Here is a 24127-nt window from a genome sequence, read left to right on the forward strand (position 1 = left end):
GTTTTTAAAACCGGAACCGGTGACCGAACCGGTCCACCTAGCTAACCGGTTTACCGACCGGAACCGGTCTAACCGGGACTGGTTTGGTCTAAACGAACCGGTTTTTAAAAAATACATTAAATAATTAATTTTTAATGAAACAAAACTATTTTTAAGATGTAAAACCATGATTCCAAGCCAATAGAGACAAAATATGCAAAGTTTGCTCATTTATATACCATGCAAAGGTGAATATATCAAAATGGCACCGAGTGCAATACATATCATCGACAAAATAGCAAAATACATAAGAAATGAGGCTCTAAATGGCCTATAAAGTCCAAAAACAATGCTGCAAGCTATGAGGCCATTGGCCTACTACAAGTCTACAGTGTACACATGATCAATCATCAAGTCCATCACCACTACTAGACAGTAGACACAGGATCATCATCAGGAGCTACATAGACATCATCTGGTTCAGAGTCTGAGGATGCCTCAGCACAAGTCAGAGTAAGGTCTGAGTTACCTATGTGTTTGAGACTGAGTCGTGAAAGAAGTTCAAAGCCAGATCTCTGTAATATTGTTGTGTAATCTGAACTCTCCTAAAAGGGCCTAATCTAGGCCTTGTTGCAGATATTTTCTAGCAGAACTTGATCAAGATATTTAAAACATATTGATGACACCTTGTTGATGGACTGACGCCAGCAACCTGTGGAATAAAAGGTTCAATCACAAAGCGAAGATGCATGACAAGAATTTATTATACAGGAAAGAAGTAATGAATTAGTCATGAGAATGCAGACCTACAAAAAGATCATTGAAACAAAGCCAGAAATCAAAGTCCAAAACATATTAAAGAAGGCCCGTCGTGAAGTTTACAAACAGATTTTGAATTGCACTGTCAAGTACCTCATTTCTCTTTGAGATTTATTTTGTGCTTTTTTGAAATACAAATCATTTCATAGTTTGAAGGACTCTAAGATCTCCATGCAAAAGACATTACAATGATGGGTAGCTCAGCATCTCATAACTCACAGCCATAAATGAGTCTAACAAAATTATAAGTCTGCAAATGAAAGGTATGCATCATGGCTTGATTTACCCACAGTGACCTTAATCAATATTAAAGATTTTGCTTTGGCATCATTCTTAAAAAATTTCAAGGCTTGGAATAAAAGACATGTATCAAGAGGTTGATTTCACAAGAATATGATCAGTCAGATCATAGAACTGTCAATCTTGTTGAAGATTGGCAGCTTCGGTCAGAATTTCGTTAGCAAATTAATGGAGAAACTTAATATTTATGACTTTGGCCAAGTCAGCCTCGTAGAAGACAAGTTGGCCCCACATTTCTGACCAGCATTGACTATCTTCCTTGGATCTGTTTTGACTTGTCCATAAACCGGCCGGTTTAGGACAGAACCGGCCGGTTAGCAATAAACCGGCCGGTTCTGCCCTAAACCGGCCGGTTTTTACCGGTTAGGGCAATTTTCCGGGCAAAGGGTGCTGTAAACCGGGTTTTTTTCACCGGTTCTGACCGGTGAGCCTCCCAACCGGCCGGTTAGGCCGGTAACGGTTGGACCGGAACGGTTTTTAAAACTATGTCAACTACTCTAGTTGCATACATGCCATCATCTCCTAGCTCAATCTAAAACTACATGTCCTTCCCCTTCAGGTCGCTGAAATGCTCCTTGTTCATGATCACGTGGAAGGAAGCTCCTGAATCAATATACCATACATTGTTGTCTATTAAGCTGGCCATGCAAGCTATCAATGAGAAATCTTTCTCAAATTGAGCAAGAAACGCATCTACCTTAGTGATGCAGCTACATTATCCTTACTAGAATCCTCCTTTCGATTAGGGCACTTAGTGGCATAGTGCCCAAACTCATGGCAATGGAAGCACTTGATCTTGCTCAGATCCTTCTTCTTCTCGCCCTTCTGGCTGGACTCAGCGTCTCCTTGGCCCTTATTTGCCTTGGCTATGCTACCTTTTCCTGCCAGGGCAAAGTTCTCATCATCCTCTATTGGAGATTCTCTACCAACTCTCATTCCTCTCTGGATTTCTTCTAGAACGTAGACACTCCATAACCTTTCCCAACTCAGAATATTCTCTCTACCACTCACTACATCCTAGAAACTATACCAAGACTTATGGAGTCTTAGAAGTGCAAGACTCACAAGGTCTTTTTCTGCTACCATCTCACCCACACAACCTAGCTCATCCCAAACCTAAGTGAACTTTGAATGATATGTGATGATGGGCTCTCCTTTGCTCATCTAGATACTTCTTAGCTTCTCCTTGAGAGCAAGCTTCCTGGTGATCAAGATCTTTTATCATGAGCCTATGATTTATCGGGCTTAAAAATTAAATGTGAAATACCAAGCTTGATAAAAGCTATTAAAAATATGATAACATAAATAAAACAACTGCAGATAACAAAAAGAACACAAACGAGATTGATAACAAAGTTCACCCAGTGTGGGCTACGTCTGCAGGACCACTGCCAACGGAGGAGTGGCCTCTTCAATTATGATGCAAAATAACTCAAATTACATCAAATCCCCAATCTCCAAAGTTGGCTCTTTACTTTGCAGCTTCTCAAAAGACTCTAAAAAACCCTCACAACAACTCTCCTTTCGAAATTCTCCAAAAGGGAAAAACTCTATGAGTCACGACTTATCACATAAACAATGATAACCATGCTACAATACGGCAAGGGCTTAGCCTTTCTACAAACCACAACTTTGTAATCTCTATTGTAGCTACACAATGACCTTTACAAACTCTTGTCCACCTATCTCTCCTTTTATTACACTTCAAAAGGGCCAACACAATGTTTTACACATAATACACAATGTAAAACTAGGTCTTAAAAGACAAGCATTAGGCAAAAAAAACAATACCACAAAGCTATGCACATTGGCAATTCATTTTACATTAAATATGTTTTGAGGGTCCGCACCCCAAGGTCGAGCACGCGAGGGGTACGGCCCAACACATATAAAAATGGTATATTGTTATTAACAAACAAACCATATGTTAAAATGCTTTACAACCATTCATTATATATGGCATATCATTATAACTATCCTCAGCGCGTATATCATAAACCATTGGCCGATATACCTTGAATCAATCCTCATCTTGGCGTATTCGATATTCGTTGGTCCACGTATTTTATGGTTGTCATCAAACATGGGAATTAACATATCCACCATTTTAAAATATCAACGGCGCATTTGGATGTGGTTACAACAACTATATATCGATACATACTTCGTCCACGTGGTCAAGATTACGTATCACTGAACCAACCATAACATGGTATGTAACCAACATATTTAATATAATATACCCGATGACCAACGTAATATGACACCCACGTGATCATTGTCAGTTGTTGTTATAACCAACATATTTAATATATAATACGCAACATCTGGTTTCGTAGCAGATTTTGAAGTTTCATAGCATCTGACTTCGTAACAAATTTCACAGTTTCATAGCAGATTTCACGGTTTCGTAGAATCTGCCCAGTCTGCCTAACTTCTGCCACGTGTTGCACTGCCACATCACCTACATCACTGCCACATCATTCACATCTTCAAATTGTCATTTGTATGGCATGCCACGTGTCACTCTAAGAAGTTGTCACGTGTCATGGCATGTTGACTTTGACTTTTTGTTGAATAGTTAAAATTCTTCAAACTGTGATATCTTCCTCAGAAGGACTCCACTTGACGCAATTCAAATTGCGTTGGAACCGTCTTGTCGAGCTCTTCGAATTGCCGCTATTTCCATCAAACTTTGGGGGATTTGAATTTCAGGCCATCCTGGATCCTCCAGGATCACCTGGCATCATTGGAAACCTGATACAAATCTAAGATGGCTTTAAACATCTCATATGTTGTCTCTGATCCCCTCAATAAGGATCATCCTCGTCATGTTGTCATTCTTGTTATACTGAGCCAACTATTAGGGATCTATACGTGGCACTATTTTATTCTTCACAATTTCTATCACCCTACTATCCTCCAACACCACTGATATCCACTCCTTCCATGCACACAAATTTGAGCCTCCCTTAAATTGTGATCTGACCTTAGTCCTTGGAACGCCATACTGCTATCCAAAGAACTACACTGCCCTCTACTCTCTGCTCCTGACTGATCTGCACTCTTCACTAACTGATCAACTTGATGTTGGCCTTTATATTGATCTTTTCTCTAATACCATGTTGAATTTCCATGAAACTCTACAACTACTTAGATGAATAACTGAAACTAGTTTACTTTCACCGAGATACAGAGTTTCTTAACAATTAATATGCAGCAAAATAAAAACACACACACAAATTGACACATTTTTCTTAGGAAACCCAACAGGCAAAACCTGCTTGCTTGATGTGGCTATTTTATTGATCGTCTTGGAGCAATTGAATCTATCACAAAGCAATTTGTCTCTCTTGAGAAAGTGTTATGCTTCTCACACAAGTCTTAGCTAATACAATTGATATTGGCCTCCCTTGATCACTACTTGATCTCGGTTCCTGCACACAATTGATCCTTTGTTGCCTCCTTGACTTGCTCTACAAACCCTGTTGTCTTGCTTCAATTCTGCTCCTCCTTCCTTGCGCACTTCGCCTCCTTATTCCTTGTGTTGATCTCATATTTCCTAATGAACTTCTGGCCCTATTTCTTAGCGCACTGGTGCCTCCTATTCTTTAGGACACAACTCCTGCGCTCCACAATGAAGACTCTCTCACAATCTCGTGAGCTTTGTCTTGTCACAAACCTTTGTGCACAAAACAATTGTAATTTACTTGTGCCTTCGTCCTCTCTTTATAGGTGAACTTCGATCCATGCAACAAGGCCCAGCTTAATTTAGAACTCGAGCTCTGATAATGAGTTAACTGTGAGTGTTACTCACTCTCCTTCCAATCATCACCAGAGTTGTTAACTCGTGCTCTCTCCAATCAACACTAGAGACTAACATGCTCTTCCTTCAATCAACACTAAAGACTAACTCGATCTAACTGAACTACTAACTTCCACCTCCTTCTGTAGTCAAACTGATGAAGACTTCCACTTACCTAAAGCTCCAACTCTACACATGTTAACTTGATGATTATTCCAGTAAACTAGGAATAACTCATCCTAACTAAAGTCTAACTCATGAGGACAATTCGAGGTATTCACTGGCTAAGGCACAAGCCAAAAGACCTTGCTCGCTACATTTTCAACACTTTTTCTTAGCGACAAGGTACTTCTGGAAGAATCTCTTCCACCTGGATTTGTCTTCAACACCACCACGTTCTCCGTTGCGGCAACTGCTCCCTCTAAACTAGAAGACTTCCCTGTTGTTTCCTGTGGAATATTATCTAAATACGTGTTCTTTACAACCATGCTTTGCGAGTCTATCACCTCAATCATAAGTGCCATGTACCCCGTGTACCTTTGTGTTTGCTTACTTTATCTAAAGGCGGTACTAGCAAGTCCAACTCTCTTCTGATCCTCCCTAAACAACTCTTCTACCCACTTCGCTCGAACTCTCCCTATACTGGGAGTCACTGATTGAGTGGTTGCCTCCACTCGCCCTAGGCTATGCTCCTCAAGACCTCAGCATCCTGTTGGTCGACCCAACTGCCAATTAATCGAGTTTCAAACTAAGATACTAGCTAAGGCTCCATCTTGAGTAGCTTCTTCTCAGGTACTCTAACCTGCTCTTGCTCTAAGGACTCTCTCAAAGCTCTGCTCTCCTCAACCATCACTTCTCGACTCTGAGAACTTCTTGCCTTGTTGCACAAGACTACACCTATCTCTACTTAGAACTTGTAGAGTTCTTCATCCTCGCACCTATTTGCTTCTTCCATGCAGAAGCTAAGTGTTGCAGGTAAGCCTTACCTCTGCTAAAGATGACATCATAACCTTTGTCCTCAAGGATAACTACTGAAACAAGATTCTGCTTCAGGCCTAGAACATAGAGGACATCTCTAAGATGGAGAGGACTACGTGACTCCCTCTGAAAACTAACAGTACCAACTCCTCTAGTCACATACATGCCATCATCTCCTAGCTCAATCTGAAACCGCATGTCCTTCTCCTTCATGTGGTTGAAATACTTCTTCTTAGTAGTCATGTGGAAGGATGCTCCTGAATCAATATACCATACATTGTTGTCTGTTGAGCTTTCCATGCAAGCTATCAATGAGAAATATTTCTCGAACTAAGTAGAAAATGCATCTACCTCAGCTAATGCAACTACATGACCGTGACTGGACTCCTTCTAATTAGGGAACTTAGTGGCATAGTGCCCAAACTCATGGAAATGGAAGCACTTCATCTTGCTCAAATCCTTCTTCTCCTTCTCACCCTTTTGACTAGACTCGGCCTCTCCTTGGCCCTTATTTCGCTTGGCTCTGCTACCTTTCCCTACCAGGGCAAAGTTCTCATCATCCTCTACTGGACCTTCTCTACCAACTCTCGTTCCTCTCTGAATTTTTTCTTGAACATAGTGACTCCATAACCTTTCCCAACTGGGAATATTATCTCTGCCACCTACTCCATCCAGGAAACTATACCAAGACTTATGGAGTCCCAGAAGCGCAAGACTCACAAGGTGTTTTTCTGCAACCGTCTCACCCACACCACCTAGCTTATCCCGAACCTGAGTGAACTCTGAAAGATATGTGATGATGGCTTCTTTATTCATCTGAATACTTCTTAGCTTCTCCTTAAGAGAAAGCTTCTTGTCATCATTGGAAGCCTAATTCAAATCTAATATGGCTCTAAACATCTCATATGTTGTCTTCTTCTCATGGATATGAGGGATAGTATGGTCTTTAATACCCTTAAGAATGATCCTCCGCACCTTGGTGTCATTCTTGTTATGTTGGGCCAATTGTTGGGGATCTATAGGTGGCATTATTTGATTCTTCACAAATTCTAGCACCCCACTATCTTCCAACACCACTGATATCCTCTCCTTCCATGCACAAAAATTTGAGGCTCCCTCTAAATTGTGATCTGACCTTTGTTCTTGGAACGCCATACTGCTATCCAAAGAACTGCTATACTCTCTTCACTGCTCAACTCTCTTCCTGACTGATCTATGCTCTTCACTCACTGAGCAACTTGGTGTTGGTCTTTATGTTGATCTCGTTAAATTTCCATGAAACTTTGCAACTACTTAGATGAATAACTGAAAACCAAAGCTAGTTTACTTTCTCCAAGATACATAGTTTCTTAACAATTCATATGTAGCGGAAAAAAAACAAAAACACATGCACAAATTGACACACTTTTATTGATTGTCTTGGAGCAATTGAATCTATTAAAAAGCAAACTGTCTCTCTAAGAAGTGTTCTGCTTCTCACACAAATCTTAGCTAATACAATTGCTCTTGGCATCCATTAATCACTACTTGATCTTAGTTCCTGCACACAATTGATCCTCTACTACCTCCTTGACTTGCTCTGCAAACCTTGTTGTCTTGCTTCAATTATGCTCCTCCTTCCTTGCACACTTGGTCCCCTTATTCCTTGCGTTGATCTCCTATTTCCTAGCGCACTCTTGGCCCTATTTCTTAGCACACTTGAGCTCCTATTTTTTAGGACCCCAGCTCCACACAACCTGCGCACAACCAATTCTCCTAAATTCTAGCGCACTTGTGCCTCCTATTCTTTAGGACACAAATCCTATGCTCCACAATCAAGGCTCTCTCAAACAATCTCGTGAGCTTTCTCTTGTCACAAACCTTTGTACACAAAACAATTGTAATTTACTTGTGGCTTCATCCTCTCTTTATAGGTCAACTTCGATCCATGCAGCAAGGCCCAACTTAATTTAAAACTCGAGCTCTAAGAGCGAGTTAACTGAGAGTGTTACTCACTCTCCTTCCAATCATCACTGGAGTTGTTAACTCATGCTCTCTCCAATCAACACTGGCGACTAACACGCCTTTCATTCAATCAACACTGAAGACTAACTCACTCTAATTAAACTGCTAACTGCCACCTCGTTCTGTAGTCAAACTGATGAAGACTTCCACTTAATTGAAGCTCCAACTCTACGCATGTTAATGATTATTTCACTAAACTGGAAATAGCTCGTCCTAACTGAACTCTAACTCGTGAAGACAATTTGAGGTCTTCACTGGCTAAGGCACAAGCCAGAAGACCTTGCTCGCTACATTTTCAACAATCACAAGACCAACAAAGGTGGTATTTATTGGAAATGAATCCCGAGTCCAAGTTCAGTGATTACAACTTGAGTGCTTGCAACAGGCTTAATGGAGAATAATGAAATTGCAGATCTTACTTCTAGGGATACATCCTATAGCGAGCATAATAACCATTCCGTTTCACAAAAATCAGTCTAAATATCGAAACAACATGTCAAGAAACTTACCAAGTAGTAATGCAGACTCTGTGTACAGTACTAGCGGCCACAAGTGCAATAGATTCTGCCAAAAATACTAACAGTAGCAATGGAAAATAAAATAAGTTATAACTAATCAGTATATAACAACAAATGTGATCAAAGTTAAATTTAAAGAGGAAGTTTCAAACTTACCAGCTCCCCATCCAGTTCTACTACCCACTGATTCCTGGAAATTCCCAATAAACTGCACAAGACATCACGCCATAAGTGGTCAGAGAGGTATATCATATAACCAGCTCATAACTCGCTATAATTTTTCTTTCTTTTTTCAGTGCACTATTGTTTCATTGACAACCTAGGAATTATCCAGACTCTCAACAAAAGAATAAGCTATGCAGCAATTATGTGAACTATGTTTGCATGCTATGTCACATGATTGGTGTCCATGCTCATGTTCAAATTCGACAGCAACTAAATTCAGAAAAAAATCACCAGATAAAATTTGTCATTAAATTCAATCAAAATTTGAATATATATATAAAAGCTTCAAACTTATAGAAGTTACTTTCATTTTTCAAGGAAAACCTCATTGGTTCGAACCATTTGTTGATGGCAGCCCTAGTGAACCCATCCACAGACCAATGCACCTCACCCAAGGGATTTCTAAAAGGCCCTTACTGGCACAAGACCTAACCAAATGCCTGACAACATTGGCAATGAGTTGGGCTAAACCCCTTGGATTAGCTATAGTTGACACTCCTATCGTATGTGTATATAAATATATTCAACTGATATATAGATAATAATTATATGTGTTATTTACCTTTTAAACTCTCTCTCTCTCTCTCTCTCTCTCTCTCTCACAAATCAAATTTTAAATTCGTGAGACAACCTACTCACCATTGAGGATGCAGGTATGTCAAAGAACATGTGCTGATCCTTCCCCATAATGATGAATGGGCAACCCACAACATACAGGCACATTCCGACAGAGAAGAGTGAAAACAAAAACAAAGCAGTGAGCACCGATGATGCTTATAACACCCTTCTAGGGCATACATTCCACAGTGGCAGTCATTTCAGGAAGGAAAAAGTATATGATAATTAAAAAGCAGTGAATAATAATTAGTGCATGGCAACTTGGCAACATGGCAACAGGTAATAGACAAACACTTTCTCTTTATTCTCATTAATAATTGGTGAAGTTGGCCAAATTTTATCTCTTGTTTTCATATTAGCTCATTTTCAAACTTATTTCATCAAATCTGGCAAATCATGCGGCTTAGGTTGCATGTATATGCTGCACAGGAATAATGTCCCCCAGTATTATGATGGTTATCAAGTACGTTAATCTAAGGTATGTATTCCCCTGAGGACAGAAAGACTTGAAATTTGTTTGGGGATTGGGGGCATTGACTAACAACGAAGGTGAGGCCTGGGCAGTGTATCGAAGGTCTCTCCCTTCTCAAGGAAAGAGAAATGACCCAGATGACAGTGATTGGCAATTTTGCCATCATTATCAAATCTATAACTCAGCACTGTTTTTCAAAAAATATCAGGCTCACATGCATTATTGAAAGGACCTAAGATCTAAGTCTCTGTATCACACAGATTTCCTCCTTCTAGCTGTTGCAGAAGCAAACAAGGTGGCCAACAAAAAACACAACAAGTTAGAAGAGGGAATCTCAATGTAAATGGATAGGTGCCAATCTTCACACCCCTGCAATTAATATAGCACATTTATGACAGGATCCTCCAAGATGCATGTGTCTTTCTATTCTATATAGCAGGGCACGGGAATTCAAACAACTGTCCACACAATTCCTTATTACATCCTCAACAGCATGTGAATTCATGGATAGTACTGAATCCCTGTCAAAGCGAATGTCAGTTTTTTAGGTGGGAGGTTTGGCTGTTGTTGACAAAGTTCAACCCAAATTCTGATATCAGTTTTCTCGCAGCATGAACACAAAGAGGAGGCCTTTGGCTTGTAGTTGGTTTCTGCTGGTCACAGCGGTTCCCCTTTTGGCCTAATTTTATCAATCTACTGCAGAAATGAGCCATTGTCACTACAGAAATTGTTGTTGTGTATTGTAAGACCTAAAGGAGGTTCAGCTTGGTTTGCAAAGATGTGAGAGAGAGATAGCCGAGGTAAAAAGCATTGTAGTGAACTCCACTATGAAGTGTAGTCGGTGGACTGAGGAGTGTAACCACTGCACCATGGAAACAACATCACAATTGCTCAAGCTCAGGGAGGCAGAAAAGGAATTCTCTGCATTTGTGACCATTTCATAACAGCAGTATTTGAAGCTTGATATCAAGCTAGGGGCATTGACTGCACTGGTTAATAGGATTATATCCTTTCTGCAATTACCACAACAGGCAGTTCACTCTCCCTGCCCTTTGATGTGTGTCAATCGGTGATCCTCCCAAAAGTGGGCTCTTTTGAGCACATTCTGAAGAAGCACATGCCATGCACTCTGCTATGAAAAAGAGGCCTCACTCGTAGCTTTTACCCTCATGGAACAAGTGGAAACTGATGGGCACCCTGAGGAATCCACAATGGAAGTTCAGGTAGGCCCAGATAGGCAAAATTTATAGTTTTTGTTATTTGCAAAGTTTTAGTCTTGTTATCTTAGTTTATTAGGAAATTTACCTGTCAGGGTCATTTTCACTGAGTTAAAGTCGGATGTCCTAGGAAATTCACTGGAGAACAGCATCTTCTTGATAATAGGTAGTCACCTTTTTGTATCATTTTTGTATTTCCTCATTGTCTGGTTCAGCCTCAACTCCTTTTAATACAAAATATAGCCATTTCTGTGAAAAACAATCTAAGGTATGCAATAATCCATGGTGCGTAGCACATATGCTTTATCAGTGATTATCATATTGCCATCTGATGTATTGTTAAACTGAAAAATCATATATGCCCTTTGTATAGCAAATAGTGTCACCACATATATCTATGTGAAGCAACATTCCATCAATATCAGGGAATCACAGAGGGTGCTGATATCAGGGACCCTGCCCCAAATATTTTAAATTTAAATATATGAAAATATAAATATTAAAACTATAAAAACATCAATAATAAAATTGTAATGTCCCCAAGGGATTAATTGGCCCAAGAGACGAAGCAGCCAAACAATCCATGTACGCTATAGTCCTTGATAAAGGGGGAAACCCCAAAATACCCAACGTTTGGGCAGTGGAAGGCCAGTTTTGGGGCAGCTGGGGCAAACAATCCCAAAGTTTGGGTTTGCTATGAAACCCACTCAATTAATTAAGGAGAAAGATCCCCTCAAAGAAATCTATAAATACAAGAGGGTTAGAATCATTTGAGGCATAATTGGATTGGATCAATTTGTCTCTGTTTCCTTGAGCCTGAGGCTCTGAGGGTTTTAAGACCCCATTTCTCCTTCGACTAGTTTCAGTGGAGGTGATCCCACCCAATGTTGCACGACTCGTACTTGTATAAGACTTGTCAAGGCATTGACTTGTCGACTTGTATAAGACTCGGGAACGACCCTTATAAGACTCGTCAATAAAAATTAGATTAACAAACAAACAAACAAAAACTTAAAATATGGTAAATTTTAAGCACAAAAAAGAAACTAATGACAATTCCAATCCTTATAAGTTATAAAAACCACAATATATGCAATAATTCATAACATCATCTCATATCTATAGAAGTACAACATAGCATATTCGATTTTTGTAAGCAAAACATTTAGATACTGAATAAGAAAAGGGCTCGTGATTCCATAATTAAAATCAAAAATGTCAGCAAGTTCAAAATTCAAATACATATGTCATAAATGATAAATGATTGTCTCATAACAATCTTGAGTCTCATCACTCATGGACGACCACGCCTACAATAAGCCCTCGTGGAGCTAGTGGTAACATCGAAAGGCTGAAGCAACTGTGAGGCAGGTGTATTTGGAGTCTCCATTTGAGATGGCAAACTAGAGAGATCCTCAGTCTCTTCATCAAGCCAACTCAAATCAGGGGCCTCCTCCTCCACAACCCAATCAGACTCTAAATCAATAGTATCCAATAAAATTGGATCTATATCCTTTGGTTGCACTTGTTTTGTGAGCATTCAAAGGACGACCAGGCCTACAATAAGACCTCGTGGAGCTAGCGGTAACATCGGAAGGCTGAAGCAACTATGAGGCAGGTGTATTTGGAATCTCCATTTGAGATGGCAAACTGGAGAGATCCTTAGTCTCTTCATCAAGCCAACTCAAATCAGGGGCCTCCTCCTCCACAACCCAATCAGACTCTAAATCAATAGTATCCAATAAAATTGGATCTGTATCCTTTGGTTGCACTTGTTTTGTGAGCATTCGAAGGTTGTAGTAGATGAAAACCAACTTCTCCAACCTCTCATGCTCCAACTTGTTTCTCTTTTTGTTGTGGATGTGCTCAAGCCTCAAACACTAACCAATTGCACTCACAAGAAGAGGCACTACAGGGTTGACTTAGAACTCTGATGGTAAATTCTTGTAATTGTGGTGCCTCAGTGCCACAATCTATCCACCAATGAGCTATAAAAATATAACAACAAAGATTATCAGTTCGCAATGCCAAACATATAAAAGAGAACTAGCAAAATTACAAGCTAAGTTCTAACAATTTGCACTTATAAGGCATTTTCTCGTCCTTGAGACGTTGGCTTGAGCTGAATCCAAACATGTTAGATGCTTCCTTGTAAATATCTCGTTGTATGTTGATTTTGTCCTGAATATCTTGATCCAGGAACATCTTATCAATGCATATCATGACACCTCTCATCACCTCGGGATCTCTTTGAATGCTACACCCCTCATTATAGAATAAGCTCGGATTGAGATATGCTCCTGTTGCATGCAATGATGAATGTAGTTGCATGTCCCGCCTGGAATCAATAATTTGCCATATAGGGAAATATTTAGATTCATTTCCCCTATAGAAAGTCTTGATGGCCTCTTTGGCCTTGTCCATGCCCTCATAAATATATCCCATTGCTGGTTTCTCTCCATCCATCAATCTCAAGACTTTCACAAGGGGCTCAGTGAAGCTGACAATCTCAGTGACTTTGTCCCACAAACTATCAGCAAAGATAGATGTTTTCACAAACATTGCTTCTGGTTTTGTGTTATCTTTCCAAAATACCCATTGTTGGCTACAAAACATTCTTCTCAAAGCTTGGTACTCATACAAAAGGCTTTGGAGGGAAAGAAAGTTTGTAGCAAATTGTGTGACAGTTGGGCGACTAAGCTCACCCTGTGTGAATTCCCTCATAAGGTTCAACACCCAAGCATGATTATAAATATACTTGGTAATTTGCTTGCATTCTTGCACAACATCTTGCACCCACTCCAACTTCCCAGTGTCCTCTAGCATCAAGTCTATGCAATGGGCAGCGCATGGAGTCCAAAAAATGGTGGGATATTTGGCACAAAGCAACCTTCCAGTTGCCACACAATTTGTTGCATTGTTCGTGATTACTTGGACAACATTTGCAACCCCAACTTCCTCCACCACATTAGCCAACAACGAAAAAATCAAATGTGCATCTTTTACATTTGCAGATGCATCAATGGATTTTAGGAACATGGTTCCTTCCTTTAGGGCAAGCTACAACAAAATTTATTATTGTTCAACCCCTCTAATCTGTCCACCCATCAAACATAATTGTACAACCTGTAAATCTCCATGGTGCTCTCCAATTGTTCCTTGACACACTCAAGCTCCTAATCTAGCTCTTTCCCCCTAAGTGCATTATAAGATGGGGCTTTGTATCTAGGGCCAACACTTGCAATGGCATCCACCATGGGCTGATAAAAATAAGACTTTGCATAGTTGAATGAAAAACTTTTATGGTACCAAAACCTCCTCACTGCCATATCTACCTCCTTCCTCTTCTTTTCCTTGAAACTGTCCAAGGTTGGTTGAGATCCTGGAGTTGTACGAGGACTGAAGAAAGAAGCAGTTATACTCCTATTTGCCATAGCACTTGAAGAGGAGTTACCAATACCTGGACTTTGAAACTGTGTTTCACTCTAAGATGAAGATCTACCTATCCCAACAATCTCATCGTTCCTTCTTGCCCTCTTAGAACTTGCTTCTTTAATGGATTCCAAAGCAACTACCATTTCAGTAGTGACATCATCAGGGCAACTTGGACAACATCCCACACCATTCCAAGAATTCTAGCTAGGTGGTATTTCAGCCTGTTTATGCCTGCATGCATTGTGGCATTGCAATAATTGCACTTGATGTTATGGTCAATTACCGGCAATGATTCATTGACCATGTGCCCATGCCGGATCACGACACTGCCTGAAACCCTTTGGTGGCATGGTGACAAAATCTAGAAGAAAAAAAAAAATTAAATTTTTTTTTGGTTTTTAATTTTTTTTTGTTTTGAATTTTGTTTTTAATTTGTAATTTTTTTTGGTTGTGTCACTGAGAAACTCAGCCACAGGCAGCCCCAAAAACAAAAATAAATAAAAAAAAATTGCAAACATAAAAACAAAAATGAATGCATGGAAAACATTCTAACTAGGTTCATGAAGCCTACCTAAAGCTAAGTCTAATCCCATGAAGCCTCCTTTAGCCTCCTCCAACAACTCCTTCAGCCTCCTTTAGCTTCACTCTCAACACTCACACAAATTAGCCAAACACTCAAATGACAAGTGAATGAGAAATGGAAGGGAGAGAGGTGCTTATAAAGCATTTTTTCCCTCCAATTTCCCTTTCCCTCCACCTTATTTCCAAAAAAAAAAATGAAATTCTGCACTGTTTGTGCCTTTTCATGCCCGATGGGTCCTATACAGGTCCGATAAGGGTTTAATGGGCTACCCGCGGGTTTGATACAGGTGGCTGAATCCTATGGAAAACCCGCCAGGTCCGGGTCTAGACCACAGGTTCTATGCGGGTGACCCAGCCCAGCATCGGACACGTCCTTACCTGTGAGTTTTATGCGGGTCGTGCTTCACTGGTACAAACCCTGAGATGGATTCGAAGGAGTCTCCTGAGGTGAGTAGAAGACGGATTCCACAAATCCTGGAACAGAATCGATTGACATCTTGAGGAATTCAGGCTTGACCAATAATCTTCCTATAGCAGATTTAGCCTGAGGTTATTCCATCAATTCTCTGATATGAACTTACAAAGGAGTCCAAGCTATATACCACTAATAGTCTGCATATTTGTGCAGGAAATTTAGGTCAATACAATTGTTGGTTAGTTACATTCTGTTGAAGTTGGAACTGTATTTGATTGGTTGAACTACCATACTGTGAACTATTGCACTAAATATGTTCAGTGAACAGTGATATTGTTGTTGACGGAGCAATGGTATTGTTATTGTTAAATGAACAGTTATATTACTATGGATCTTGTTATACTATACTATTGAATGAGTTATTTGATTCACTACTGAATCAGCAAAGATATTTTATCGTAAACCCTAGGGCAGAAATTTTCCTAGGACACCACAGTGGTATCAAAGCAAAAGCATCCTGCCAGCTCGTGAGTGCATGAGCCTTGTATGCTTCCAGACGATACGAGCAACGTCATTGTAAGACGAAAGAGGAAAACCCATAAGCCAGCTATGGGGGATAGGAAAGTGTAAGGGGAACAGGATACTTGTGCCCAACTAAATGCAATACTCCAGCAACAACACAATGACCAACGTGCTACTGGAAGGACAACAACAGATGACCTAGGCTATTGTCCAAACCATAAATAATCTTGGTAACAGTGGATTGAATGCAGGTAATAGGGTTAGTACTAAAGGAAGCGACATCCATAACCCTGGCTCCTCCAATGTTGTTACTCAAACACAACAGGGCAACCAGTGGAACCTTGTGATGATTACTTTCACGAGTATGCAGCACTAAAAGAGAATACCCAAGCAGCTATGACTTTCCAAGAATACAGCGACATTAAATACAGAAATAGACCTAGGGGGCAGCGTAATGTTGATTTAATGTGCAAGGTAAGTAAACTATCCCTCCCTTCTTTTGATGGATCATCTAAATGTTCAACAAGATTGGGTGCAAAAATTAGACACCTACTTTAGGCTCAATCCAATGTTAGAAGCAAACACTATTCAATTCGCGACACAACACATAGAAGGAGAATCACATGAGTGGTGCCATCATGGATTGGTTACATTGGGGCATGCAAACATCACTTCTTATGTAGACTTTATGCAAAGATTGATAAATAGATTTGATCAAAAGAACCTAGATATACACTTTACAAAGCTCACACAACTCAAAAAGACCGGATCGCAAGAAGAGTATATCGCAGGTTTCAAACAAACTGCAGTCATGGTCACAGACATAGCTGAAGAAAGACTAATCATCCTCTTCACAAAAGGATTATCCGAACGCCATCAAGAAGACTGAGTTAAGGCATTCAATCCTACGACACTATAGGACGCCACCAAGAAGACTCGAGATACAGGAGGTGCAACACCAAAAGTGAAAACTCCACCCATGCCACAAGTCCCTCCAAAAGACAAGGGCAAGAAGATATCTCTAGACAACGAAACCAAGAAGGATCAATTGGATGAAGAGACTCAAAACGAGCTTAGAAGAAAGAAGCTTTGTTTCACTTGCAAAGAGCCATGGGAACCAGGTCACCGATGTTTGGGAAAGGGTAAGATTCACTACATTGAAGTACTACCCAATAGCGATAGTGAGAGTGATACAACACAGCCACCAAGCAAGGAGCTTAGCATTTATGAAGAAGCACCACCCCTAAAAGCAACGAGGAAGCCACTTCCAAGAATTGAAGGAGGTACTATCGCCACTCTCTCAGGGATTCCTAAATATCACACATTCAAGATCAAGGGTGACATACAAGGGTAATGAATCATAGCATTGATAGATGGTGGAGCAACATACAACTTTATGATGCAGCCGTAGTGGTAAGAAGAGCCATCCCCGCCTAAGAATTTGAGGGCTTCGAAGTGAGGGTGGATGACGGATATCATATGACATGCACCAAGTAGTTCCATGTTTGAGCGTCGCATTAGATAAGTATAAACTTACTGATGATTTTTATGTAATAGAATTGGCCAATACTAATGTGGTGTTGGGAGTACAATGGTTATACTCGTTGGAAAGATCTTAATGAACTACCAAGTGATGGAAATTGAATTCCAAGATCCAAACGGCAGTAAGATAGTGCTAAGAGGCATGACCAATGGGGATCCCCGAATTGTCACAGCCCAGTGAGGTTGTACCCAAACAAGGAGAAGTCTCTTGCAGGTCAGCTTGCAGAACTACATGTAACAGCTTACAATCTAAGGAGTTCAAGTATGAAGAGACTATGGAACATAAAACATTCTTGAGAGAATGGAGAGCCCATCTCTTAGTAGAGTACTCCAAGAATAAATTTGCTTGCGAAGTATTGGTCGAACTCATACATGATGATAGGTACAAAGAGGGAAACGAGATTATCTTTTATGAAAATGAGATATACTTTGTCCCCAAATCTACACTCAGGAAGAAACTCGTGAGAACTACACATAACAAACCAGCTAGAATTACTCACCCTCAGCTCAAGAACTATACAACAACATGTATAGATCAGACTACTAGTGCAAACTGGGACCATGAAGAAGAGCAAATTGTAGTAGTATATCCTTCCAAAAAGCTTAAGGGAAGAAGCACAAGTCACACTGGTTATAAGGAGCACTTCAAGGAACATGGAAAAGGGTATGCAATAGCAAAAATGCCTCTTGGGGTGGCCGAAATTACAGGAAGAAAAGATTTGATCCATGGAAATAAGACGATTCACAGCCCACCTCCAAGTCAGGTAATCATTATGAAGCCTACCAAATCATTCTCATCGAAGGAAAAAAGTTGCAAGATTGCAACATAAATTGCTGCCACTAAATCTTCGCAGTTTGATGGGCTAGTTTTGTTGAAAAATCAAGGACATTGTAGATTAAGGTTGATTTTCCTCGATAATTACTTGTGAATTTTGCCTTTTATTACTTCATTATTTACTCTTCATCAAGCAATTACCAAAGCATGAAGATCACAAGAACACAAGATATACGCTCCATGCCAGGGCAAAACCCCACAATTGGGGAAAACCCGAACAATCCTCTTCTTATAGAATCAGATCAAAATGAGACCTACAAGACCCAAAGACCAAAGTTAAGATTCCTTCCAAGCACCAAGTCATCCCTCCAATAAGATCTCTTCCAAACAAGTCAAAGTCCATCAAAGTCAACAAAGCTCAAACTCTCCAAAATTTGCTTTTATCAAAAACTTTGGTCATGCAACTTTAGGTCTGCAATTCGCACCTGCAACTCTCAGCCCTACAACTCTCACAGAAACCCTAATTCAATCGCACGTGTGGGCAGAAAAGATTAGATTAGTTAGGTCTTCTTCCTTTGCTTGACTTCTCCTTTCCTCCTTGAATTTTCGCTCTAGATTGCCTTCTCTTCTTGCTTCAAATCAAACTTGTAAAGTCTGTCCAAATGAGTCGAAGTCCCTTCTCATATATACGCATCTCAAGAGGCTGAATAGGCCTCTCCTAGGCCGGCTTATCCTTGGCAGGGCCGACTCGATCTTCGAGGACAAAATGACTTTCTAGACTCAAAAATAATGATTTTCTTTTGTTACAAGTCCAAATAGGACTACAATACATGACAAAAATTCTTCTTTGACTCAACAAGCCCTAGAAGCATGAAGAACATGCTTTGACCTAGACTTTGAGCATGAAACCCATGCTTGAATAAATAAAAATTCATTTTCTCTTTTATATAAAATATACAATGTCATTATTACAAAAATCATTATTAAGAGCGAATCTAGTTACATTTCCAACACTCCCTCTTAACTAGGGAGATACTCATAATGACTCAATATGTCTATCTCAAGTTGAAATATTTTCATAAGAATGGATCTAGATTGATAAGCATCAATGATGATAATATCATCATAGCCAACATTGTCACATTACCAAAGCCTTGACAAGTATACTCTATCTCTCCACAAGATCGGAGCACAATGTTGGGAGACATTCCATGGGACACCACACCGCCTCACTGACGTACATACTCCCCCTAAGATACCCGGAGTATGTCCTCAACTGGACCATTTCCCTCAAGGAAATGTCTATCCATCGAACCATCCTTTATCCAAGTCTATGTACTTGACTTAGGATCTCCATCCTAATCCATCACAGTACATGACTCAAGAATGTTTGTCCAAAATGCTTATCTAATCCACCATTCTCCTTATCCATGTCCATGTACTTGACTTAGGATATCAGTCAATCTATCACAGTACCTGACACAAGGAGAACCAGTGTCCAACCTTACTCCCTCTCAACTTGAGAGGAGAAATCCATGCTCACTCCCTCTCAAACAGGGAGAGTGCATCAACAAGTCTCAGCTTCTGTCGAAAGTACTCATACTTCCCTTACATCAACTACCTGCAATTGTTGTAGCTTTCTCAACCAGCCCTCTTATCACTGAGTTTGCTCATCTTGAAACTTCTTGAACTAGGGCTCTGTTACCCGCCACCTGTGGGAAGTGTATATGGGAGAAAAATTTTCTCCTAGATGATCCTCAGTCGGCAGCCCCTTGCAGCCCCCAGATAGCTCGATGTGCCATTTTCTTCACCAACTGAGCCAGGCATGTGGTCCCTCGCCCATCTGTTATGAATGTATGTTTTAAGGTGGGCCTCCCAACCCCAATGATATGGCATTTGGGATGGCTTTTCATTGGTATAGTTAAGTAATTTTCCTTACTTGTCATGGGCACTCTTGGGCATGAATTGGTCGGGGGATTCTCCATTGCTCGATTTCATGGTTACCCTTGTATCCTAGTTCTGTGGGATCTCCCTTACTGGCCATTAGCTTTAGGGCTGGCACTAAATGGGAAATCCTGATTTTGGTTGTGTGAACCTACTTCCCGATACCAACTACATTACTCCCCTTCCACTCATTTTAGCCCCATTCATCTCTTTCTCCATTCGGTTCCACATGTGTCAGCTAAGTCCACATAAGGTTAGCCTCCCCCTCCCCTTATCGGGCCTGGAATGATGCCCTGGAGGTTGATACAGCTAAAAAGAAAATAAAAATCATAATTTGGCCTCTCTCAATAAGAAATGTACCACAAAATGCAAAAGATGGTCAGGACACACAAATTTAGCACGTGGGCAAAAGCCAAACATGAGCTCTACCCCTTATCCATGGCCATCACCCTAGTTCCTATGAGCCCTCATGAGCTCTCTCCATCATTAAGGAACCCATGATTTTCCCAACCCCTGGTGGGCGATGAACCGCCCCACCTCAAGGGGTATCCACTGCTACATATTACACATCATGCTCTCCATCCCCTGGAGCCCCAAGCAATTATGAAGAAAAATCAATCAAAGGCAAAAGGCATATGAAGAAGGGTGGAAAAACAAAGGTCGAGGTAACTCATGTACCACGATTTGCTCCCTCCTACACTCATATACCCAAGTGTGGGCTTCCCTTATTATAGCTACCCTTGCACCTTGACATGTGGTCTGGATGATTCCCCTGATCCCCACTCCATTCCATTATTATATCATTTGCCACCTACCACTTAAGGGATGTACCATGGACATGTCACCCCCTTTAGAGGTTGAAACCACCTAATAGGGTCCTTGGTTAACCCCCTATTGAGCTTGGAAACACTTGTACATGCCACCATGAAGTGCCCCATTGATCCCATGACTTGTAAGCTTTATTACTTGATTATTCTAATGACTTGTTGTATTAGAAGGCAAGGGGACGCATTGGATCTTATGCAAGATTGCAAGTGGGTCTTCATTTGGGGCTTGGTCTCCCTATATGGGGTCCTAGCCCTCCAGAGGGCCACATTGGCACTTGTAGGGTGAGCGTTGAGAGCCATGGGCCTCCACCATAACAGATATTACTTCATGGATCCCCAACACCAATCATTGATTGCTCATGTTCCACCTTTTTGGATGAGGATGATGCACCTAGTTCACCATGCCCAACCAGCTCCACACTTGCACCATGCACTTGGCAAATGTTCCAGGGTCTAGAGGATATCTCCCACTGCAGAGGGAGGGCTTACATCACCATCCTAGCCCTTACAGATGGTCTACAGGCATTTTTGATCCACTTGGAGACCCATGAGGATGTCCTTGTGCCCCCACACCCACTTGGGAGCACCACAGGTTCTTGCTTGGAAAACAAGGGGCCAACCCCTTATCCACTATGTTTGGAGTCCATTTCTACATCATGGGACACATTGGACTTCATTAGGCCTCCTCAAAGGCCCAACGACTCACTTTGTTGATCATTCGACCCTCTTGAGAGGCTTATCTTTACATTATTGAGCTATTTGGTGGGCTTGTCACCAAAAGTATTGTTATTATGCACATTATTTTATTTTAGGGGCTCAATTAGGCCAATTTAGCTAAATCGAATTCATTAGAGAGTCTATATATAGAAGTGAGATGATTCATTGTGATCATCATCATTTGGATTGGATTATTTGCTCTTGTGAAATTTTCGTTATCCCTTTTGGAGGACAAGTTTAGATGTTATGGATGAATTTTGATGGTTGGATATCTCACTTTTGTCGTTGGAGCTTCATTATTGGCATAATTATTAATTTGATGATTGGGTATACTCTTTTATACATGTAAGTACTCTTTTAATGCTTATTTTTGTCATTTACTTTTGTCACATGAATGTTTTTGGGATTTTCGCTATACAAGTCTGAAATTTATTGTTGCTCTATATGAAATTGTGGGATTTTTTGTTCTTTATAGCATTGCATCATGTTATGAGCCATGTATGAATGGGTGAATGTTCCTAGAGATAATTTATGTTAAATATATCTCGATAAGTCATCATTTATTGCAAACGGAAGTATAAATTCCTTGCAGCAGTTGTTCTCATGATGCCATGCGAAATTGTTGAAGGCCTCCTTGATTGGGTGAATTCTTCCCAAACCATAAATTCTCCTTGACTCCATCTCTCCCAAAGGACAAGGGCACTAATCCTCCATTGGTGATCATTTTCAACGCTTATTATTTTCACCTCCCTCTATTTTTAGGCCTAGCCTAAATAGGTGACCTAGGGCATCAATTATCTCACAATCTAGCCCTCAAAACACTTCCATTTTTGGTCCACAACTACGTTGAGGTTTGCTCTAAATGCCCTTCAAAGTTGAAGCAAATCTTACAATAGGATCTCGACATATAGCAAGCCCTAGCTCAAAGACCATTTCTTACCCTAGTTTTCTCTTGGCTAGTGTCCTCATTAGTATCATTGAATTCAAAACTGAAAGAAAATTTGTTCTTTAATCCTCTTCTCCTCCCTATAGCCCCTCATTTGGTCATCAACTCCATACCCTTGACCTAATTTTGGGTCTACTTTGTCCCGTGTGGTCCCACAACCCATTAACACCAATTCCACAAAGATCACATAAAGACCAATTCTCCATGAGGATTTTCGGGCCCAGGGATCATCTTTGCTAGATATATTCCCAAACCCTTCGAGAATCCTCTTAGCCCTTTCTAGAGAGCATATCACCGTGCTTCCCGAGCAAGAAAGCCATATAATTGAGTCTCTCTTATGAATAGGCCTTAGGAATCACTCCTGTCCCTCTCATTGTTCCATTCATCTAGTGATTCCCCTTTATACTAGGTCTCCTCCCATCAGTGAAAGTCCGTAAAGAGCAGGGAGCTTTAGCTGAGGTGATAGTGGACCATTGTTCCATTATTGCCCTTGACCTAGTAGTTGCTCTATAGGATCCCCTCCTAAGACCAATTTCACATGGTTTGGGTTCAAGTTCGGGTTCGGCAATGATTAGGTTCAGTTTGAGTTCAAATTTTTTGATGAGGTTCGCCATTAGGTTCGTATATATATATATATATATATATATATATATAATGAATTATAGGATAAAATAGTAAGAAATCAACATCAGTAAACATCAAAAATGTTATCACAGACATGGAAACTGCAAGGATAAATTACAAGCTTGAGTTGTGACATGAGGTTATGAGTTTTGATATATGGACTTGCTCAATGGTTATGAGGTTCGATGAAGTTCGCCGAACCTCAAAAAAAATTTAAGGTTCGCCAAAATTCGAACCTCGAGGTTAAAGTTTGACAAACCTTGTGACATAGACTAGCACCCCTGCTAGTTTGAGCGGTAACAGGCTCCAAATCTACCTCCTAACAGTCTATGATCCTATACTAGAGGTCTTCACCTACTGCATCTGGCACTATGTCTTGCACTGCTTTCCATTCTCAGATCTGCCCATTTTCCATTCTTCTAGTCCTTTCAAAAGACTGCTCCTAGGGCAACCAAAACTGCCCTAACTTTGTGACAAGTCAACTGCTCTTGTCACTCTCCTTACGACTTTTCTTCAAAAGTCAATTTTTTGGACATCAACATACAACACACTTGTTGTGACAAGTCTACATCTTGTCCACAACACTTAGGGCTTCCCAAACAGCCACTAACAGTCCTCTAGCCACCGTACATAGGTTGCTTCTCTAACTATCCAAAACCAGACCTTTCATCCTTCACTATGTGAGCCCTTCCTTACTGCCCATCTGTTCTCACTATTGTACATTCTCTGAGGCTTAATATTGCCCACTTGAAGATCATGATACCCTCAAAACAGTGTGGTCATACCTTCTTCACTTAGGGTCTCGGCCTCCCATTTTATGCATTGTTCTTGAGCAAATTAACACAGAGTTTAGGGCATCCCTT

General features: G+C 40.5%; 1 protein-coding gene across 1 annotated transcript in view; it reads right to left on the reverse strand.

Moving 5' to 3' along the window:
- The window catches only part of LOC149244875 (keratinocyte-associated-like protein), a 77534-nt gene that overhangs the window by 33239 nt on the left and 20168 nt on the right, over positions 1–24127 (reverse strand). Inside the window, exons 3-4 of the mRNA XM_089457580.1 lie at positions 8560–8611; positions 8395–8461 (exon numbers count right to left, since the gene is read on the reverse strand). Of these exons, the coding sequence (XP_089313706.1) occupies positions 8395–8461; positions 8560–8611 (119 nt within the window). The remainder of the gene's footprint in view (positions 1–8394; positions 8462–8559; positions 8612–24127) is intronic.

This window comes from Pinus tabuliformis, chromosome 7 (assembly GCF_031772625.1).
Source record: "Pinus tabuliformis cultivar Carrire ecotype Pingquan chromosome 7, CPIR1, whole genome shotgun sequence".
Lineage (NCBI taxonomy): Eukaryota > Viridiplantae > Streptophyta > Pinopsida > Pinales > Pinaceae > Pinus > Pinus tabuliformis.